A 15,755-nucleotide genomic window follows, 5' to 3' on the forward strand; every position below is an offset into this window, starting at 1 on the left:
TTTCTAACGCAGTTCAAGCTCGGACATCATCTTGACGGTATTGAAGGGGATTTCCTTTTCATTGAACCAGATCGGTGAAAGCTTGTTAATGTCACCAGCGTCGGGCTCGTCGAGCTCCAGTCCGCTGACGAGGGTCGGCTGAGATTCGAGATACTGCAGAGGGGAGTAAATTTGGAGACCACGGACATGGGTATCTTTGCCATTCTGGTGGTTGGAGAGGACGCAGACTTGGATCAGAAAAGTACGCAAAATCCCGCTGTGATAAATGAATTAGAACAGTGTATGGTCCAGTATAAAGGATGAGCAGTTCTTACTCCGCATGAACGCCCTCCAACGGAGCTTCTTGCCATCCAGTAGGCTGGTTGAACTCGAGGGTACAGACTTCCTGGAGGTCATGGTAACCGGTCCCGGCATAGATAGCGATCTTAGTTGGCGTGTAAGATTCATCCTGGCCATAGTCCAGGAAAACACGGATACGCTTGACGAAGACACGCTTCGCGAAGTGAATATTGATCAAATGGGGTTGTGGGCCATCGGATCTATATTGCATTAGCCCATATTGCCGTAGTACAGTTTGATATATAGAACATACTGCCAGAAGAGGTTGGTGTCCTCAGATCGGAGTTCTGCAACCCCACAGCCGGGTTTTGAGGTAGAGACCGTCCATGACGCAAGATGGCCGATTTCCTTGAGACCAGCAAGGGATGGAGTAGCTATAGGGTCGACGGTGACAACGGGGGCACTCATGGTTAGCTTAGCTTCAGTATGAATGAACGTTAGAAGAGTGGATAGGGTGGGTGAGAGTAGATAGGGAGGAGGTGGTGGTGTTGGTTTAGCTCTCTAGAAGGCCGAGCAACCCAAGGTGTTATGGGGACAGGAGGGATATTGTAGCTTCACGGCGACACATACCTTGTTCATGGCCTGAACCATGGGCACCATCAATCTCCTCCTCTTCAATCTCCTCCTCCTCCTCCTCCTCTTCTTCGCCCTCGGCATCCTCTTCCTCTCCCTCCTCTTCACTCTGCTCGTCGGTCTCATCATTGTCTAATGGAACTAACTGATCATCGCTATCCTCCTCTTCCTCCTCATCATCTTCGATCTCATCGGGTTCACCAAATTGGAGATCGTCTACTTCTGATTCATCTTCATCACTATCGTCCACTGCGGGTTCAAGGCCACCGATATGTCGAAACCCAGCTGCACCCCGTCGGGCAAGGATCGCACTGAAGTTCGCTACGACGCGACTCCGTCTATTCGGCGTTGGAATGGAAGGATCTGGCTGGGTGCCACTCCCACCACTACCACGGGTGATTCCACGGCGCGGCTGTGGCATCGCGAGGGGCAGGGCCGGACTGGTTTAGAGGGGTCTATACATTGGCTGATATATACTGATGTATCGGTTGGTGATGGTGATGGCGATGGAAGGATTGAGGTGAGCTCTACAGCAGGTTCAAATATTTTGGGTGCCCTGGCTATCGTGATGTCGGGCGTTGGCATGATGTTTAATGTTGAAGCCGATCACTAATCCTACGCTAAAATGCCTATTTCGCGGCTTAAAACTGGGCTAGCTTGTCTACGAACAAACACCAAAACGTCACTTCGAGGCTCAGAAAACGGGCTCAACATGGACTGGACATTTAGGGATTGGAGTACGTGTCGATTGGCTCGAGGTTTCAAAGCACGCGGTATACATAGTACATACACGCGTGTGCAAGATCATCTTTATTTTGCTACTTTGGTGAAGAAGTTCGTGAAACTAGCCCGAATTCGACATGGGGGATGTGAGCAATAGCCATTCTAATCAATCTCACTCTGGCACAAAAGGGCAATCTAAATGCCGAGAGGTAGAAAACACCCAGAGGCTTCTGTGATGCTTGTATTTTTTTGCCTTCGATGTTGTTATCACGCTTGTATTTCTACATCAGTTGCTGGGTTATACCGAATCTGCGGCCACATTGTCTTTCAAAACTTCGAGTCAAAATGGTTCAGCATGTCATGCCAACGATTCCTTGGATCTTGTTTGGATTCATCGAACCAGCAGCACTGTAAGTATATTCTCACGAGAACCAGGGAATACAAAGACCTAATAGTTATCAAAGAACATATGCCTGCTTTGTCGTCTTCAAAGACCCTCACGAGTATTTGCGCTCCTTGGGCCCAACCCCAGATGCTTACAAACCAGACGACGCTTCCGTCGCCGCCATCCTCTCCCTTGGAAATGTCTTCGTTCTTATCGCCCTAGCTCAGTTCCTCTGCTGCCATGTTTCGAGCGAATCTCGTATCGCGAGGTCATACGTCCTTATTCTCGTACTCGCTGATTACGGTCATATCTGGGCAACGTATAAGGGGATCGGGCATGATATGTTTATGAACCCTCTGGCTTGGAATGATACTACGGCGGGAAATATCGGGGTGTCTGCCGTTCTGAACGTTATACGGATTGCGTATCTTTTGGGGTTATTTGGGAAGGACAATGAGAATATTGGGAAGGAGGATGTTGTGAAGAAGGTGAAATAAGGACAAAGGAAATCGATAGAATGAGGGGGCATGGGCATATCCCCGAGAATCCGGGGTGCACTGAAGAACGAATCAGATTCGAAGGGTGAAAAAGAAGACGAAGAAGAAAAAAGAACGAACTCATGGGTAAAGGCGGGGTGGGCCTGGTCATAAACGGCGGAGACACAAAAATACTATCACATAAGCTAGAAACCATGTAGAGTATCCGATATATTAAATCTTCGGCAGATAATCTACAAGAAAACTCTCGGACTTAGCTAATATATTAGCAAAGCTCTACGAAGCCATCTGTCATAGCTTACAGCACCAGCATGCACAAAACCAAAAAAGTAGTCCGATATCCTCGTCGCATTCCAAATATAGGGCGCTAGGGTATGATCGTGGGTCGGAACTAGCCCTGCTGTGCCTGCCAAGTCCCGGTAATCGATGGGCTTAGTGAATTAACAAGCCCCCAATTTAGCAAACCCCAAACTTGGGGAACAGAAAAATCTCAAATTCTCGTCCGATATCGTCGGATAATGTTTCTTAGAATTGAACAAAAAAAGGAAAATTCAATGGGCTAAACGGGAACGAGCTTGCTGACATCCGAGTTATGTAAACTTAAGATACGGTGGAGCTATATTCTCTCTCTATTTTTCCGTCTCTTTCCTTGAAGTGCCAATGCTTCAAGATTCGACATTCGAGCCCATGCGATGCACATGGACTCCATATGCACAGGCCCTCCGCATGGGCAACCGCAACTGCCTGGCCTTGGGAGGCACAGGAAATGCAAGATCCTCTCAGGCAAATACTGGTTTGCATTCAACCGACTCGTCTCCGCTTGCTTGACCGCCTGGTCGCTGCAGCTGCCTTCGTATTATTCTTGTTCTTATTCTTGCTCTTATCCTTACTCGTATTCTGATTAATATCCTCGGTCTTATTGTTGTTGACCTGTTTTGTCATGCTGCGGGTCACCCTTCTTTCCAATACGGCTGTAGATTCCCGTGTTGTCATCGCCAACCTGGTACTCCTTCGAACTGCCGCGGTTGAGGATCTAGGCTTAAAATTTCTAACTTTCGGCGATGGGACTCGTGGGATTTTAGCATCCATAGGGCTCTCTAGGCTTCCTCGGGATTTCGGATCCTTATCGTAGTTTTGGAGGGTATTGCTTTCAACGCTGCTGCCGGCGGAGTCGCTGGTGCCCCGTTTTCTCTTCTTGCTGGTTGTTGTCGTTTTGGAGGACTCTTCTGGGCTACTTGTGCCAGGCTGCTGGGATGCATTATTATCTAGAAATAGAATTCGAAAGAGAATAATAAGTTACTAATTATTGATTAAATCACAATTTTCCCTGAATTTGAAGCTAAAGAAAGCAATCTGATATGCAGAGCAGAATCACACATGTGGAGACGCCGATTTCAAACACCAAGAAATATGCCAACATGTGGGTATGATGGACAATGGGTATTTCGCTAAACCAACAAAAAATAAAACAAAACCAAGAGCACAAAGAAGGCTTTGACATTATATCGATAGAAAAAGAACTCAAAGTGGGGAAATGAAAAAATCAAAATAGAAATCGTGAAACTAAACCTGGGAAAGTAGAAAATATGAAAAGTGAAATAGAAAAAGCTATTAGATTTCAAAAGCGGGGAATTTGTCAAATACCATGTTTATCAAAATGGCGAACGACTTGAGCCAGTTTAACCCATGGCTGAGCGCCCAGTGAACAGGTATCCACCAAGTTATTCTGGTTTGTGGGAATTCCTCTTCGGGAACGAGACGATTGTGAGGATTGGAAGTGCAGCTGGCCTTCTGCTGCAGCAATCCGAAGGAAATATTCAATAGGGCTGTTGTGGTTAAGAAGTTGAGACTCGAAGGAAGAAGAGCTCATGGGGTGAAGCTGTGCATTCATAAGCTTTGATAGCTTGCTCCAGGAACTGGTGTCGCCGGAAATATGGATCTGGTCGAGGCCATTGTGGGTAACCGCGACTGGCATTGTAGATACAGCGGCGATAGCCTTGCCGACGTCCCAGGACGATGTAAAGGAAACAGGGTGTTCGACACCATTGTCCGAGGTGAGGGCCATTATCCGTCTCCTAGAAGGAAGGAAGTCAACACCGGTATGTGGTCCGGATATGATGTTCTCCATGATGATGCCACAGAAGATCTGAACGGTGCGAACCCCTGCTGCTCGTGCCCGCTGCGTCTGACGTCGCTTGTCATCAACGACAGATGCCATTGGTATCCTTCGAGGGTCCCATAGAGTATGGTCGAAGGAGCTAGTAAAGATTAGTTAAAGATCATGATACAACTACCGTTTCGTGCGAAAGGATGGATGTAATAGTTAAGACTTACAACTCTGGTGGGATATAAAGTTGAGGCTTAACTCTGCAGACGGCTCTCGTTATGGCATCCCAGGCATCAGGATTATCTAGACGACATTTGTCAGTATACAATGAAAACCACTTTATCTCCTGACATCTGATCCAGGCGATACGAGATGTGGAGTTTAACGTTATACTTACAGCCTAGAAGGTTAACCACTACACTTACGCCACGAAGACAGCGCGTAAGATGGTCTTCAACATTGTCATCATCCCAATCCACTCGTATGAATGTGGCCTATATAACAACAACAAAGCCTCTGTTAGTTTCATTCCATCTTCAGTTTAATTTCAACATTCGACTTTAGACTTACATTCGCGGGGAATGGCTGCGCAACGTCCCTTGTCAACACTCTGATTGGCTTCTCGAAGTGATCAGAGAACTCTGGTGATAGGAAAGCTGTCAAGGTAGCATCTCCAAGTAACCCTCCACTACCAATCAAAGCGACCTTCGGCTTCGGGAAGCCAGAGGAGCTTGAAGAAAGGGACGAAAGCGAGGAAGTAGATGAAGACATCCTGACCGACAAGGGTTCAATGGAAATACCAAGTAAAAGAAATTTGGAAAACGGTTTAGCAAAGGATGCTAGAAGCAAGGCTATGGAAGGGGATGATTATCTTCCAAGAGTAAGATATCGTGATTTAGTAATAGTTGTGTCAAGAGAAGCTTGAGCTTGAGACCAAGAGCAAAGGAAGCTATCGTCGACGAGGGTCTATGTCAAGATATATATGGTCGAATCAGAGCAGACAAAGGTCACCTGTGCCAAAATGTCTATCCTAGGGTATGCAAGCCACCGGCCGTGCAAGGTAGCTAAGTTCGATGACAGAAAACGGTGTTCCTTCTTCGGCTCATACAGAGAAACAAATAATGCTTGTCGATGATACAGTAAGGAAGGCCTGGGTATCAGAAAGCAAAACGGGACCAATGTTATACAGATAGGAGAATTTAATTTGAAAGGGGATTGATTGACAGGATCCAAAAGAAGATGCATACGATGATATGATATTTTCGTCTGATCAGGGGATATTATACGTTCTGACGGATGGCCGTTGTGCTAGGATTGCAGTTGCCTTGAATCGATAAGGCATCCGCACATTCAAGTACATTTGCCTAGAAGGAAGAAGACGGGAAGCGGCAGTGAGGTTTTGTAATAGTCAGCAGAAATGTAGTAAAGTTTGACTATAATAGAAAAAAAAAAAAAGGAATCCTTGAAGATGAAGCTGTTTTTTTTTTTCTCGTCTTGCGGATGATTGATGGTACGTGCCGTGCACTGTTAGTATTTGTTTTTTTCTTTTTTCGTCCTTACTTTTTAACCCGTCCCTCTAAATTTAAAAAAGCGACTGGACGGAGCAAATCTGTAAATATGGGTATCAAAATGGGAAATGTGATTAATAACGAAATAGACAGGGAAGAAAAAAGCCGATAGTATTTGTAAAAGGCGAAGTTGTTTGGGGCTTTCTCGTTTCATGAGCTAGTGCCAGTGCCTCATGGCCGAGAGTCATGCGAACACCCAACGATATATATAAAAAAGCTGACAGCTCCGCATTGGGATTTTCCAGTCATCGAACTTATCTGCTAGTAATAATGGCCACAAAATGTATATGCTCCCTTTCTATCTCTTATTTTGTAACAGTTCGATAGTACCGAATAGCTTCAATGGAAATAAGAAAAGAAGCCTGGGCGAAAAGGCGGCCTTGTTAGGACTTCCCCCAATAGCGTCGCTATATCGCACCAGCTTTCGGCCACACTGTTGCTCCATGGCCATTCCATCTCTTGGCTTCAAGATCTGTTTCGAGGGGAGCCCTTTGTATCCGCCAGCAGCCTACAAGTGGTTGTCCATATCCCGAAGCTATGAACATAAGGAATGGTTGAAAATGCCAGGGTTATTGTGCTGCTTCAACAACCAAGGTGGAGGTGGGGAAATGGAAGCTCCGAAAAGCACCACCCACTCTGTATCGCATGCACTGACAGATTCACAGGCATGTTCCTTTTTCTTGCTTATAATAATCGAACCGAAAGAGCACTCCCTTTTCATCGATGCATCTTTTTTGGGAAGCTTGACCATAGTTTTGTTTTCTGACCTAATAAACCGTCTCACAAACCACATAAGAATAGTATACCAGACCCGAATTATAGGGTGTCTACGCCTTGTCGATGTCGACAAGGGGCCCCCTCACATGCTGGGGGTGCCCGCATGGGGCAACACCGATCTGGTATGCTGCGGACTGGGCAGAAGGCGAAAGAACTTGCATACACACACACCTCTGCACTGGGCGAGTCGTCGGCTGCAGGCTGTACCTTTCTAGGGGTTTATAAATATCCTAGGAATGGCTGATTAGGTTCGGGCGGCATCCCTGTCCGGCTTTCTTCCATGGATTTGATGGCATTTCTCTTGACATGTCGACACGAAGTGATTATCGATAACCTGCTGCTCCACTCTGATGTCGGCGGTATTCGTTCGTTCCACGAGAATTTTCGGAAGAACGAAAAAAAAGCGGTCGGTGCAACTTTATGAGACGTGTGTCGCATGCTACTTCTGCTACTTTCCATTCTACCTGATCAGGTGGTCTCCTACAACGTCATATTCTTTTCCGCTTGTAGCATATCCTCTGTTTCATGAATTGTTTGCCTTGAATAGCCTTTCCCAAGCAGTCGACGTCGTGATAGTCCACTTTGCTTCCCTTGATCGACATCGAGGCCATGGCCATGGCCATGTAAGAAACCGTCGATAGACCTACTAAGATGTATACATGTATCCCGCCCATTGCATTGTCGCGTCGCACATCACAGGTTTCGAATTTCGAATCTTCGAGATTCGGCTTGGTCACCTGCTTTTTCTTGCATCATCCATTGCTGTCATAATCCGAAGTGGATGAGTCTGCCTTACAACAGGGTAGCGCAGAAAGTGGCGGACGAGTCAGATTTAGCTTTGTGCAATGGCGAACGCACTCCCAAATTATTTAATACTATCGGCCAGGCCTCAGCACCAAGCGACAATCGCATGTGAAGGATTCGGGCCCTTTGTCTCTGTTGCATTGCATTCTATGTACGCATCATAATGATACCAATGCAAACCTCGTCTACAACTAAATCCCGAGACTAGAGGCCACTGAAATTTAATTATTAGTGGGGTTCTTAGTGACCGATATTCCAAATCATTCGCTAGGCTTCATCCACTACCGTGAGGCAACCAAACGAAGTATTTAGGATGATATCACTACAATTGTGGATACCGGCGGTTTCCAGGCGTATAACCACAGCGCTTTCGCATTGATGCCAATACTGAGGGATTCAGCCGGTATCATCATTGTGTCGGAATATATCGGCTTTCTAGACAAGTTGAATCAAATAATAGAAGCTCAGATACACCAGGTAACGAAGTATATACAGACTGAATACTATTTTGACGCAGGATCTTCTCTTGACTCACAAATACCGCTGAACTAAATTGATCGTGCTGGTACAGTATACACGTATACTACGGTACCTCCGCTCCATCTACGTGGCTAAAAAAGACGTAAAGCTGAAGATATGTAAGCCCTATTACGAAAGCGACAAAGATACCTAGGTAAAATCTCGATCACAATTTTTTTTTTTTTTTTTTGTTTCCGGAATTTACTATAGCGACGATGATAGAAGCCTCGTTCGTCAACATCGAATAAACGCATCGGGGTGCATATTCCCACGGGAATGCCGATAACACCGTGGTATGTAACCCAGCCTTCCCTAACTTTCCCCTTAACCAGAACATATTCTCTTGAGCCGGAAGCTCTGTAACAGGGCTTCTTACCGGAATCTTGAATCGACAGAATCTCACCCTCCCGAATTCTCATAGATTGGGTGGAATTTCTCGCCCTGCATGCAGACCCGAGGGGCACCGAAACCCCGAGTTTGTATCACATACCGGGGAGGGCTTAACGTTGGCGGGACTCACCTTTCCAACCAAGCCTTGCGGAAGCCAACGGCTGACCTCCACTTGAAGAGGGACAGCAAAGGAAAGCTTGGTTCAAACACCAAAAAGCCAAAGGAATAAAAAACCAGGCCCGGAATTCCCTTGAATCAAAACAAATCGATCACCCAATAGGCTGCCCTCCCAGGACGTTTTTGTCGTTCATGCTTTCTTTTCGCAAGATTCAGGTACCTGGGGATTCCTGGTTCCTGGTTCCGCGACAGGTTTGTCTAAGACTTTGCATTCCAGATCCTTGTTTCCCTCTTGAACTCTAGAAACCATGTTTTCTCCAAGAAAAATGCGTATATGGCACGGACAATATAGCACCCTCTCCGAACCAGTGATATCTCTCGAACCCAATATTTCCCCCAACATCATGCGGCTGAATTATGATCTCGCTGACACGATTTGCTCTCGTCTATTCCCTTCATGATAACGTTTAAACTAGCGTGCAGACGGATCGCGAGAAATAATATATTCGATCCCAAATCGACTGGCTCTTGTTCAACCTTACGAATAAACGTGGCCCACACTTTAAAATTTCAGCCTCAGGGGTCCTCGTGAGGCCTCTCAACTGCTTTTAGTGGCGGGGCCTTTAAGTTCCGACGATAGAAATTGCGGATTAGTCTGCATAGCTATCATGCAGGCTACCTACATAGAGGCGCATATGCATATTTGTAGGCTTCCCACTTATGCCCGATACCGCGTGGTCGGTTCGTGAGAGTTAGTTAATCCTATTGATAAGGCTAGCTCGTATTTGATATGCAAGCCTTACAGGAATACTCTTGGGATGCTCTGGGCTTATCCTTTCCAAGATAATTTGCAATTAAGCAGGAATATGCATTCTATTTGTTAATTTTTGTAAGAACTTATGGGTTCCATGGAGCGTAAAGTATACAACTAACGGCGGTACCCAGACTCTCAAGTGCCAAGTAAATTCTTCATCAAATAATATTGAGTCGATGTAGCTTTTTAGACACAGTTTGTAGATTCGTAGCCTTTCGGTACATACATGCAGCCTTAGATCCTTGCGATTATCTCGCGGCACTATAGCAATGAAATATCCTTGAAACAAAAGGATCACAAGCCAAATACTTGCATGCGTTCAGGGAAAACATCCTTTCAAACCTCGTGGTAGCCAGTGCTTTTCACTTAGATGCCACTATAATCCCCAGCTTGGATCCTGGACAAATTAAACGCCGCAGAAATCATAGCCAAATGTGAGAACGCCTGGGGCGTATTTCCCAACTGCTCTCCGGTTCTAGCAATCTCCTCTGAGAACATGTTCAAATGGTTCGAAAAACTTAGCATGTTCTCAAAGATGGTGATTGCGCGGACTAGATATTTCTTGTCGTATCGGCCAGCCTGTAGGAATGAAAATATACGTCTGGTTAGAATATACGAAACAAGGCTTTGGATCCTGTGACTGAATGGAATGACATACCCTCGTTAACGCTTCGACCAGCCAGAATGTACACATGCTGAAACTACCTTCGCGACCACCGACACCTATTCCACCGCCCAAGGATGCGGGAAATTAGCCGAGAGTATCTTGGAGAAGTCAATCTGGAATCACGTACCATCTTCGGCGAGTTCGGTGTCATAGCGGTAAACGAGGCCGGTGGAAGTTAGGCCGCCTTTCTCTGGTGGTTTCAGGATCTGATCAATCGTTGAAAGGAAGCGTGGGTCGTTCGGCGCAATGAAGAAGACCAATGGTGCTGGTTACATCCCGTGTTAGCAGGTTGTGATTGTTTTTGCAAGGGAAGGATATACCTACCAATCAATATGGAAGAATCAAGAACGTCCTTCGACTCAAATGACTGAGAGAAGAACTTCTTCTCATCGTTCCACCCCTTGACCATGATTGTTTCGTAAATTTCGTCACGAGTCTTGAGCCAATGATCCCGGTTGGGGCAGGGGAGACACCGCTTTTCTGCGAGACGGAGACCCCGATCGACGGCTACCCATAGCATGACTTTAGAGTAGACGTAGTCTTGTTGGCGGGAACGGACTTCCCATATTGACATGTCTTTGGACTTCCAGACCATACAAACGTAGTCGATCTATCGCCGTGTTAGGTTCTATTTTCTGGGGGGTTACTATTGGCTGACTCACCATTGATCGGACGGACACCCACAGGTCCCATGATATCTGGGGATGTAATTAGTCACGTAGTCCTTTTGTAATTAAGGGTACTGGATATCGTCTTCGTACTGGCTTGCCAAATTTGTTGTACAAGTATATTCCATCCATCAACTCGCCGTAGATATCCAGTTGAAGATGGTCCGCGGCACCGTTCCCAATTCGAACGGGCTTGCTCTTGCGGTATCCTTCGAGGTGGTTTAATTCAATCTCCTCGAGGTCTATAATCGGAAACTAATCAGCCATTACTCCAACTAAAATTTGCCCCGCATGGTTTGGGGTTACAAACCTGTTTCTCCACGAATGGAGAACATGATTGGAAGCCCGGCATCTTTGTTTCTTGAATACTTGAGACGATCCGAAATGAAATTCGTGTATGCTTCTGCTTCTGCGGTAAATCCCATTCGCAGGAGAATATAGATCGTAAACGCTAGCCATTCTGTTAGATATTTGGTATTAAAAGCAAAGAGCTGGGATATTGCTTACAAGAATCTCGAACCCAAGAGAATCGATAATCCTGAGGGAATTTGTTAGTTCGTTACTTTTAATGTCTTAGAAAGGGTAGTCGAGAACTCTACCCAGTTCCTCCCTCCGCCAACATCTTCCGGTAACGAAAAAGTCGCAGCCGCCACGATCGCCCCCGTCGGTTCATACGTCAACATCTTCAATATCATCAAACTCCTTTGCACCGCCTCTCGATACAAACCCTTATATTTCGACTGACTGATCCAATTGTACCAATAAATCGATGTATCCTTTTGAAGACCGTCGAGTAGAGTAGTGGTAATAGGAGTTGGATCATTCTGTGCGTCATTAGCGCATCTGAAGACAAAGGACACCGATTGCCCTTCACGGAGTTTGACCTTGCAGGTTACGCCAGGGCCGAGGTGGGGTTCTCTGTCTTCGATTTTGAAGTTGATAAGAGGACAGTCCCCGCCTTCTCCACAGTCAATCGTAGCTTCGAGTTGCATTGCCATTTCCTCTGTATGGTTATTTTGTTAGCATACGAAGGCTTAAAAATGATAAGCCGTAGATCCGGAGCATAAGAAGATCGTACTTCTTTCCGTCTTAAACAGAATTTTCGTAACACACTCTCCATCATTATGCTTCGATATCTCTGTCGTATGCGCCAACCGCGCATAGTCAAACGCAGGGAAGCACTCAACATCCAACTCCATTTCTCCGCGAATACACTCCGCACGTCTGATCAACCATTTCTTAAGACCGTTCCCTACACCTTTTTGCAGGACCTTATCTTTAATAGGTCGATGGAAGAAGTCGAGAAGGCTGACGACACCGTCTTCATGCAAAAAGCGGGTTTGGAGAATATTGTTGGAGGGAAGGTAGGCCTGTTTGGACGTTGGAGGGGAATAGTTCTCGTGACCAGCTTTTTCAGCATCATGGGCGGGTGAGATGGAAAAATGTCCACCCTTGTTGCAGTCAAGGATACGGGCGAATACACTGGGCGAATCGAATTCCGGCCTACATTAAATCCCTTTAGTGAGACCGAACGGTGGAGATGCTTAGAGGGCGTGTTGTTTTTGTGGTATAACTTACCAGCACATTTGATCGATACCGCCGTCGATGCCTGTTCCACAGACCAAAATTAGTTAACGAGCTAAGAGAAAAGATATTAAATTTGGGCATTTCTGTCATACCGACGACGGCGCAGGTGTGCATATTCCCAATGAGCCCTGCATGTTGTTGTGATTTTTATTAGAATTTACTTCCAAATCGGTAGGCAGTTTAGGTCGGGTTACCATAAGCTTCGATCTACCCCGGCGGCAGTTTGAAACCCTGTTAGAATCCAATCGATTTCCATGCATGGAATAAAAACGGAATCTTTCGGAAGCATCTACTCACAGGCAGGTATCCCGTCTGGGATCTCAAACCCAGTGCATTGGCAGGGTTGTTCTTTGAGTCTCCTGGCATGGTTCTGGAGATTTTAATTAATTAATTGATGCCGAATTGTGACGTTTTGAAAGGTATCTAGGATTCTTCTCTGGAACGATTTCGTTTAGTTCTTTAAATTTAAACTGTTAAGCAGCAATTGGGCCGCTTCCAACTTCAAAGTGCAATGACGTTGCTACCCCGCGAAACTCGACCAAGCGGGCAAGGGTGCGTACGAACAGGAAAGATTAAGAGACGCCCAGTCTCTCCTCAAAAACCCCGGCTTGAATGTGAATCGAATCTCAATCTCGGTATATTCTCCGTAGATTTTAAAAGATTGTATGGAAAATTTAAAACCGTCTGCTTCAGTGAACCCTCAAACCTAAGGAACCGGTCATCCAAAGCGATTTATATACTTCTCAAAAAACTCAATTAGATCCCGTCGGTCGGTGAGCCGGAACAAAGACGGAACCCAAATCTGTATAAGCTTCCCAAAATGTTCGACGATCTGGGGTGTGTACCCAGTTTGACCAAGCTCCAGTCTCAAACTATACTGCAGGACCCTTGCCCAATCCCGGCCTAAATTTTGATCACTAAACATCAGTAAACATGTAGCGGGGTATTGACTAAGCCTAGAGAGCGTAGACGAAGTATGCTTACTCTGGGGCACCAAGGTTAATGATTTCTCGGCGCCGAGTCTAAGGATCTTTTGAGTGGACGTTTGCAGATATGTTGCATCTTGGGAGTCGTCTCGAGGTTATTGGCAGTGATTATATCAACTGTTGGCATTTTTACAAAGCATTAAATAAGGTATTGAAGTCATAAGAGATGTAATTTATAATTGGTAATCTCTATCTACTGAGCTATTCGCATCAAACTGCCTTTTTCTGTATACTATACTGTTATCTGGAAATATTAATGAAGATGAAAGCAAATTGCGCCTGGACACCCTCTAAGAGCCTGATAATCCAAATTGCAAATCGCTAATAGAACGGACAAGAACAAGAACAAGAACAAGAACAAGGGCAAGAATACAAGAGAGCGACGTCTATTTCATAAACTATCCCACGGGATCGACATTCCCATTAAGCATCTGGCCCTGCTGGAGCCTCCGTGTCCGCCAGGTTGCACTGTCGAAACATCCTCACCTCATCGGGTGCAAATGCTCCACAAACAGTATGCAACACACCACGATTATGGAACAACACCATATCGCCTTCCTCCCAGTCATGGGCATAAACGAGCTCAGGTGCAATACCTGGCCTCAAAAGACCGTAAACGATCTCTCTAACCTTAGCAACATCGTCGATAATAGTACCGTCCTTGAGGTGTAGCTTTCTAACAGCGCTGGGATGGATCTGTAAGGCCAGATTTCCGGTCATTGGGTTCTTCCAGCAGATTGGATGAATCTGAATGTCCGATTCAGTTACATCCGGTAGTTCACTTTCTGGGAGCTCTAGGCCATCGGAGAAAAGACCGAGACCCGTGGGAAGAGATTTGGCTTTGGACATCCAGATATACGGATGTGGAGCGTACTCGACCTTGGTGGTTCGTGCGAACTCCTTAGCTTCATCGCTCAGGATTTCGTAACTCTTCTCGCCGGAAACGAAGGCAGTGGTACCCAATGAAACATCGAGTTTATCATCCGTTCCATCGTCATAACGAAGAACTTGACGTCTTCCACCGGGAACTTTGACGGCCATGAGAGTTGTTACTTTTGGCGGCTGCATGTTTGCGCCATAAAGAGCGGCGTCGATGTGCCACCTATAGAATCTAGTGAAGTCGAGGTCTTCAGCCTCAGGGATGGCAGTTTTATGGAAGGTCTTGTGGTGTGGGTGCTTCAATTGTGCATTTTTGAGGCCTTCGTATTCGGGGACGAATCCGTTACCGATTAGCTGAACCTGTGGCTGGTTTGGGAGGGTCTTGAGGTCCGGATGGAGGATTGATGCAGTCTTTTTAGTGTTATTGGAGTGGCCATAAATGGTACTGTTGGGAGAGAAGCGGTGGTTGAGCTGGTACTGGTGATAAGGAGAGAGAGATTGTTGGTTTTTGAAGAGAACAACCTGGTGCTCGTAGAGAGCCTTTTCGATTATCTTGAAGTCGTCGTCTATAACATTTTAAATATGATTAGTGAATATCCCGAATATATGGATCATTTAGAAGTTTTTATACATACCGGAAAGGTTGGCAAGATCAAGGCCTTTAATCTCGACTCCAAAGTTGCTGGCGGCAGGAGCCGGGATTGGAAGCAACTGAACGGCGGATTCGACTGTCATCTTGATAGCTTTGAGGCGGAATATCGAATTGGTAATTTAATTGACCCCTTGAGGTTTTCTAGCTATAAATTTGGAGATTCGAGTATATACTCGAGTATCTGTGTGAGAGCTTGGTGAGTATGATTTGAAAATATAGAATATTGAACCAAGAGGCGGAATTCCTGCTGTCTTTATACATCACGATGTGAAATCTTCGTTAGTAAAAGCTTATCCATAGACCTGGATCTGATATCTCATCTCTATCTCCCAAGCTGGCGGTTCCAAAGATCCCAGCCGTGGCGGGTCTCAACGTGCAACACATCTAGCCTCGGATCCAACATCCCGCCGCATAGCTGGATTTGGTACCTTGTCGGAGATTTCCACTGTCGGCAGCGGCCGCTCCCCCACGTCCTTAATGCCGACTGGCTGCTTTGATCTTATCGGACCCAGAACGGGTAATGTCTATCTGGTGTAAAAGATCAAGATAGGAGCTCAGGAAATGCATTAACCAGAAAGATTGCATCTTATCGCATGAAATTCTATTTTCAATTGGTTTAGCTTGTAGTTTATCTCAATAGTGTACAAGTGTATAGCATGGAAGGAGGATTTCTAGATGACGAATCGAATGATAGGGAACGGCC

The 15,755-nt window shown here is 45.8% G+C and overlaps 5 protein-coding genes across 5 annotated transcripts; 1 reads left to right on the forward strand and 4 right to left on the reverse strand.

Moving 5' to 3' along the window:
- Positions 1-3: 3 nt before the first annotated feature.
- On the reverse strand, positions 4-1,333 carry DFL_001680 (uncharacterized protein; the record flags this gene model as incomplete). The annotated part of the gene is made up of 4 exons (XM_067630336.1): positions 4-256; positions 315-539; positions 593-713; positions 910-1,333. The coding sequence occupies 4 exons, from the start codon at positions 1,331-1,333 to the stop codon at positions 4-6; spliced, it is 1,023 nt and encodes a 340-aa protein (XP_067492989.1).
- A 647-nt stretch (positions 1,334-1,980) lies between these two features.
- On the forward strand, positions 1,981-2,517 carry DFL_001681 (uncharacterized protein; the record flags this gene model as incomplete). The annotated part of the gene is made up of 2 exons (XM_067630337.1): positions 1,981-2,045; positions 2,100-2,517. 2 exons carry the CDS (start codon positions 1,981-1,983, stop codon positions 2,515-2,517), a joined length of 483 nt encoding a protein of 160 aa, XP_067492990.1.
- Positions 2,518-3,318: 801 nt separating this feature from the next.
- DFL_001682 (uncharacterized protein) lies at positions 3,319-5,395 on the reverse strand (the record flags this gene model as incomplete). The annotated part of the gene is made up of 5 exons (XM_067630338.1): positions 3,319-3,782; positions 4,162-4,775; positions 4,852-4,927; positions 5,022-5,118; positions 5,195-5,395. 5 exons carry the CDS (start codon positions 5,393-5,395, stop codon positions 3,319-3,321), a joined length of 1,452 nt encoding a protein of 483 aa, XP_067492991.1.
- Positions 5,396-9,979: 4,584 nt separating this feature from the next.
- On the reverse strand, positions 9,980-12,901 carry DFL_001683 (uncharacterized protein; the record flags this gene model as incomplete). Its single annotated transcript, XM_067630339.1, has 14 exons — positions 9,980-10,192; positions 10,272-10,336; positions 10,408-10,545; positions 10,605-10,890; positions 10,943-10,978; positions 11,042-11,190; positions 11,259-11,399; positions 11,456-11,486; positions 11,548-11,951; positions 12,027-12,451; positions 12,527-12,557; positions 12,628-12,663; positions 12,730-12,742; positions 12,833-12,901. 14 exons carry the CDS (start codon positions 12,899-12,901, stop codon positions 9,980-9,982), a joined length of 2,037 nt encoding a protein of 678 aa, XP_067492992.1.
- A 1,043-nt stretch (positions 12,902-13,944) lies between these two features.
- On the reverse strand, positions 13,945-15,135 carry DFL_001684 (uncharacterized protein; the record flags this gene model as incomplete). The annotated part of the gene is made up of 2 exons (XM_067630340.1): positions 13,945-14,966; positions 15,036-15,135. The coding sequence occupies 2 exons, from the start codon at positions 15,133-15,135 to the stop codon at positions 13,945-13,947; spliced, it is 1,122 nt and encodes a 373-aa protein (XP_067492993.1).
- Positions 15,136-15,755: the final 620 nt, after the last annotated feature.

This window comes from Arthrobotrys flagrans (assembly GCF_004000055.1).
Source record: "Arthrobotrys flagrans strain CBS H-5679 chromosome Unknown unitig_3, whole genome shotgun sequence".
Taxonomy (NCBI): Eukaryota; Fungi; Ascomycota; class Orbiliomycetes; order Orbiliales; family Orbiliaceae; genus Arthrobotrys; species Arthrobotrys flagrans.